Here is a 6,000-nt window from a genome sequence, read left to right on the forward strand (position 1 = left end):
GAACAGGGATGGACAACCTGAGGCTCTCCAGTTGTTGCAAAACTACAATTCCCAGCATGCCCAAACTGCCTACAGCCATCAGCCTACAGCAGGGCATTGTGGGAGTTGTAGTTTTACAACAGCTGGGGAGTCGCAGGTTGGCCATCCCTGCTCTAGAAGAAAGTAGAAGAGGGGCCCTTGTGTCACCTCAGGTAGAAAGAACTGCAAAAAAAAAAAAACGCACCAAAGATACACGATGTCATAAAAACAGCATGAAAAATATGGGGGGATTTTGTTAAGACTGTACCAAAATTATTAGGAGGATGCCTCTAATTTTGACGCATCTTCCGGAGTTCCGTGTGTCAGAAAATTTAATCTAAAACATAAGGGAGCTGGTGTATATTTCAGGTGTAATGTGCGCCACTTTTCCAAGGTCACTATGAAAATGCATTCCTATCTGCCGGCAGCAGGGTATAGAGCAGGAGGAGCTGAGCAGATCGATATATAGTTTTGTGGGAAGTGATTCACCAAACCTTGTAATTCACATTTAAATATCTGCTCTCAAGTCTCTGCTCTTTTTGATCTTCAGAGTCATGTGCATGGTCCCACCGGTGATTAATAACCTTCCTTTTATAGTTGGCTAGCTGTCAATCACTAGGTAGGACCTCCCACATGACTCCTAAACATAGAGTGAGCAGAGATTTAAATGTATAAATGAAAAGTTTTACTGAATAATTTCCCATAAAACGATATATCATCCTACTCAGCTCCTCCTGCTCTATAACATGCTGTCTACACTGAACTTTCATGTTGACAGGTTTACTTTAAATGTGTTGGGCCATTGAGGTCCCACCTGTAGTTGATTTATATATTTTTTTTTAAGTGACAAGGGTGTTGTAAAACGGCAAAAAAAAATCTAAAATGTTTCTGCAAAACTTGACTTGCACCAAAATGTACCACTTTTCTATTCAAAAAAAAATTGCATATCTCTTTTATACATGCCCCCAATGTGTGAAACCACCATGAAAACACAAGATTTACGGTATATAAAAGTAACGTATCTATCTCTGAACCAAAACCGCTCCCACTGTAATATATAGATATATGTGTATGTTTTGTAATGAAATATTCTGCTTCGTCTGAAGTCACAGTAACATATTTAGTACCACTAGGAAAAACAACAGCAAGGCCCTCTCCACACCATACACTGGAATGCTATACAATATCACACCAAACTCTTTTCTGGTATGTATAGCCCATTTAAATATAGAATATGACACATTATATGACTTGTGAGAGCTTATTATTACATACACTCAGTCTGCGCTATCTAAGGAATACAACTTGAGAAAAAACAAGCCTGAGAAAGTATCTCACTGGAGTCTCAGTAAATGGTGTCTAAATATGCTTACCTTTAATGGAAGCTGAAAATGTGGAAAATATACAGAAAAAAAATAACAAGGTGAGCGATATCATTATTCCGTTCTCTTTCTCCAATGACAGCGTTGGTTCATTTACTAGGAATCAGTGGCCAGTTGTTACCGGGTAGAGATTCAGACTAGGTAAGGAAAGACCGAGTCTGGAGAACAATGTTTATCTAGATGTAGTAAAGGTCAGAATCCAAACTCCATGTGTTAGTTGTGTTGACTAAAGGTCTTTTAGTTAATGATTATTCTGGAAGACTTTCTAGATGGTACCCTCATTATTTAAACTGTGATTTCTCCGTACATTGTTCCACACAAAGTACATATGGTAAACACGGAGGTCATTGAGATGAGTGCCAACGATGAGGATGATATTTACTAAGTGCTGGACAAATACCACTCTATGTTACATGTACATTTTACTTAAAGGGGTTATCCAATGTCCCCAACAGCCCCCCCCCCCCGTGTGCCAGGCCCCTCACAGGTAATATACTTACCCCGCTTCCTGCGCCACTGCTGGTCCCCGCCCCTGCTTCTTCTCCCTGTACATGGATGAAAACATCTGGTGTCTGGAAGGGGGGGGGCAGCCAATGGCAGGCGGGGACGGGGATGAGCTGTGCTGTGACCACGTCCTGAGGAAGACTATTCCACAGATTCACAGTTCTTACAGTAAAGAAGCCTTGAAGCATCTGGAGACTGAACTTTTTCTTCTCCAGTCGGAAGCAGTGCCCCCTTGTCTTTTGAGGGCATGGAACAGTTTTTCACCGTATTTTTTGTATGGCCCATTTATATATTAGTATAGGTTAATCATGTCCCCCCTTAGACGTCTCTTCTCAAGACTAAATAAATGTAATTCTTTTAATCTTTCTTCATAACTAAGACCCTCCATGCCACTTATGAGTTTAGTCTCTCTCCTTTGTACTCTCTCCAGCTCCAGAGCATCCTTTCATCCTTTATATGGACTGGTGCCCAGAACTGAACTACATATTCCAGATGAGGCCGCACCAACGCTTTGTAAAGTGGTAGTATTACATCCCTGCCCCGTGAGTCGATGTCTCGTTTAATGCATGACAATATCCTGGTGGCCTTAGAAGCAGCTGATTAACATTGTATGCCGTTATTTAATCTACCATCTACAAGGAAACCCAAATCCTTCTCTATAAGTGACTCTTCCAATATAACCTTCCCTAGGACATATGATACACATAGATTATTACTACCAAGATGCATAACTTTACATTTATCCACATTGAACCCCATTTGCCAAGTTGATGCCCAATCACTCAGTGTTCAAGTCAGCTTGCATTTTATAGACATCTTCCATAGACTGCACAGTACTACATAGCTTAGTGTCATCTGCAAAATAGGAATGGTGCTATTAATCCCATCCTCAATATCATTAATAAATAAATTAAATAATAGAGGACCCAGCACTGAATCTTGGGGTACACCACTTATAACCTGGGACCATTCTGAATAGGAATCTTTGACCACAACTCTCTGGACATGGTTCTTCAGCCAGTTTTTAATCCAATTACAAACGATACTTTCCAAGCCTATAGACCAGTGGTGGCGAACCTATGGTACTGGTGGCAGAGGCGGCGCTCAGAGCCCTCTCTGTGGGCACCTGCACCCTGGAAAAAAGTATATGGTGTACTAATATTCCTTAGACTTTACTTGACATTCATCAGCGCAGGGCGCACTATGAATGGCACTGGCAGAGCATTGAATGTAGGCAGGCTATTATAGCTAAATGATAAAGTACATGGAAGATATACTGTATTGCATGGTAGTATTCAGGATAAATTGCCGTGTTGGCACTATGCAATAAATAAGTGGGTTTTGAGTTCTGGTATTCTGTTCTCGTAGACAGGTTTTCTTCGAGGATTGCCCTGTATTTCGCTCCATCCATCTTCCCATCAACTCTGACCAGCTTCCTTGTCTCTGCTGAAGAAAAGCATTCCCACAGAATGATGCAGCCACAACCCTGTTTCACAGTGGGGATGGTGTGTTCAGGGTGATGTGCAGTGTTCGTTTTCCACCACACAAAGTGTTCTGCATTTAGGCCAAAAAGGGAGAAGAAAGACACGCCCGGGAGAACTTGTGCAGGCCCGCCCAGTTGAGCCGAATGGCTCATTAGCATAGAAGGCGGGAAATATTGCAGGGGGCACCGCGGACAAACGGGGGCACTGAGCAAAATGAAGAACTGAATAAGCACCACCGGGGGCCGGCAAGTAAGGGTATATCTTTAGTTTAACTTGCATTTTCAGGTGAAAGGTCCTCTTTAAGCATGGTGGTGGCAGCATCATGCTGTGGGGGTGGGGCAGGAGGAACGGTCAGGGTTGAGGGAAAGCTGAATGCAACAAAGTACAGAGAACGTGATTTTTGAAAATTTTATCTCAAATCCGCAACATAACAAAATTTGGAAAAAGTGAAACGGTCTGAAGACTTTCCGAATGCATTATATCTTTCTAATCCAATGGCATACATAGCAGAGATTTAGATGGTTGTTGCAGTGGTTCTGCCATTCTAATATGCCCTTTATTTTACTGTTATATTTTTTCAATTCAAAACCCCAAATTAAATCATACAACATTCTTTCTTAATTCAGACAAGAGCCAAAAATTATTTCAGACTCCAACATTTAGACCCAAATCAGACCTTAGACCAGATCTCCCCGACCACAAAATGAATCAACTATGTAGATCAGTCCCCAAATTAATCAAGATGCCAAACTAGAGGCCAAAATTTTATCAGCCCTCAGATCAGACCCTAAATTTGGAGGAGATAATGTGGTAACTTGGGGCTGTGTGTCCCACCTAATGAAAGCTACACATGCCCCACTTGCTACAGTAACTCGGCCAACTGACATGGTGCAGGAGCATTTCAGGTCCTCCTGGATTCAGGGTCTGGTTGTAACTTCAGCCGCCCCTATAACTATGCAACTAACATGAGAAGGCCTCTGTCTCTGCCACTTCCCATAGGCTTCAATGGATACAAATGTGAAGGCGTAGCAATATTGGTCTACTTTTACCCCAAGGTTTGGCCAATTTCACATGAACGTATTCAGTCCATGAAATACACTCTGTGCCAGCAGTATTTCCAGGACTGAAAACTTCTCCTGTGACATGAACTTACGGCATTATAATGATTTATAATGCTGTGTGTACCTGCCTGACCTTGGCTGTACTGAATTGTACTGGTGGCATGAGCATTAGGGGAGAATATATTTTATGGACTTATTACGCTTGTGTAAAATTGGCCCTTTGGCTTCATAAATGTCAGGCACTGTGTTTCTCAATTCCAGTCCTCATGAAACCCCAGCATGCCATGTTTTCTGGATTTCCGTCTTACTGAGCAGCTGATAAGGGACTTATCAAAGTTACTCATTCTGTGGGATATTCTCAAGTCATGACTGACCGGTGGGAATTGAGGACTGGAGCATGCTTGGCTGTAAATTGTCAGTTTCTTAAAGTATATCGCCATCTAGTGGACAGGCTTAGAATTGAGCAGAGAGGGTTGAAAAAGGTTGCGATTCGAAAAAAGTGACTGCCACAGTGCTTCCATAAAAGTGACAGCAAACCCATAAAACCTTGCCAGGCTCTTTTTCTTTTAACGGCATAAAAAGGATGATGTTCAAATGACGAAACCCTGTGACCGACCTACCGTGGATTTGATGTGAAAATTTTTGACATGTGAACATGTCCTAACAATAGCAATCACAGTGAATTCCTGTTGCAGTGTCAGCCGCAATACTCATAAATAGTAGTATTCTGGCGTCACCTCTGCTTGACCAATGTAAGAGAAAACCAAAATGTGGTACTTTAAATCTAATACAAATGAGTACAGCTGGAGTCAATGGGAACAATGAGCTCCCTCCACTGCAATGATGACAGTACTGCTGACTTCTGCTGATGGAGCTAAACCGTACAGCTGATTGGCGGGGATCTGGCACCTCTGCCAATCAGCAAGTGATGGCCTATCCTGACTAAAAGTGCCATGGCAGGGAATGGTGAGCCCTAACTTACCCACACTGCCTAATTGCACAATCTGTCCTAGGTGACGGCCCACAACTGGAGGACCATCCCTTCCTGACTAGGTGCTGGGACCTAAGGGGAGAAGGCAAGGAGAAAATAATAAACAAAGTGACAGACAGGCTTCCAGAATAGAGAGATACAAAACCAGAATAAACACAAACTCGTACGGACCGGGTCAAAACCAGGATTGTATAATCAAAGCAAAATTAGAAGAAAAAGAGTGGCACAATACCAAGCCGAAGTCAAACACGAGCGGTAGAGTCGGGGTCCAAAACGTCAGACGAAAGCAGATCCAAATCTAAGGCAAGGTCAAACTAGGAGAAGAATCAAGCAGAAGATAGTCAGGAGCAAACCGAAATCCAAAAAACAGAAAACGCAGTCCACTATGCAGACTAGTGAAGTACAAAGACCTAATTCATAGGCAACTGTGGCCAGCAGTGGTTCAAATAGACCGAGTTTGCAGGTCACATGGAGCGTCCCCAATCATGTGACCTGCGTGACTTCAGAAGCTGGATGTGACGTTGCCACTAAATAGCTGGTGCCCCTGCCTGGTAACCAAG

The 6,000-nt window shown here is 42.6% G+C and overlaps 1 protein-coding gene across 1 annotated transcript in view; it reads right to left on the reverse strand.

The window, feature by feature from the left end:
* The window catches only part of LOC120989835 (microsomal triglyceride transfer protein), a 110,964-nt gene extending 109,431 nt beyond the window's left edge, over nt 1-1,533 (reverse strand). Inside the window, exon 1 of the mRNA XM_040418189.1 lies at nt 1,392-1,533. Within this exon, the coding sequence (XP_040274123.1) occupies nt 1,392-1,455 (64 nt within the window). The 5' untranslated portion in view covers nt 1,456-1,533. The remainder of the gene's footprint in view (nt 1-1,391) is intronic.
* Between the last annotated feature and the right edge of the window lie 4,467 nt (nt 1,534-6,000).

This window comes from Bufo bufo, chromosome 2, assembly GCF_905171765.1.
Source record: "Bufo bufo chromosome 2, aBufBuf1.1, whole genome shotgun sequence".
Classification (NCBI taxonomy): domain Eukaryota; kingdom Metazoa; phylum Chordata; class Amphibia; order Anura; family Bufonidae; genus Bufo; species Bufo bufo.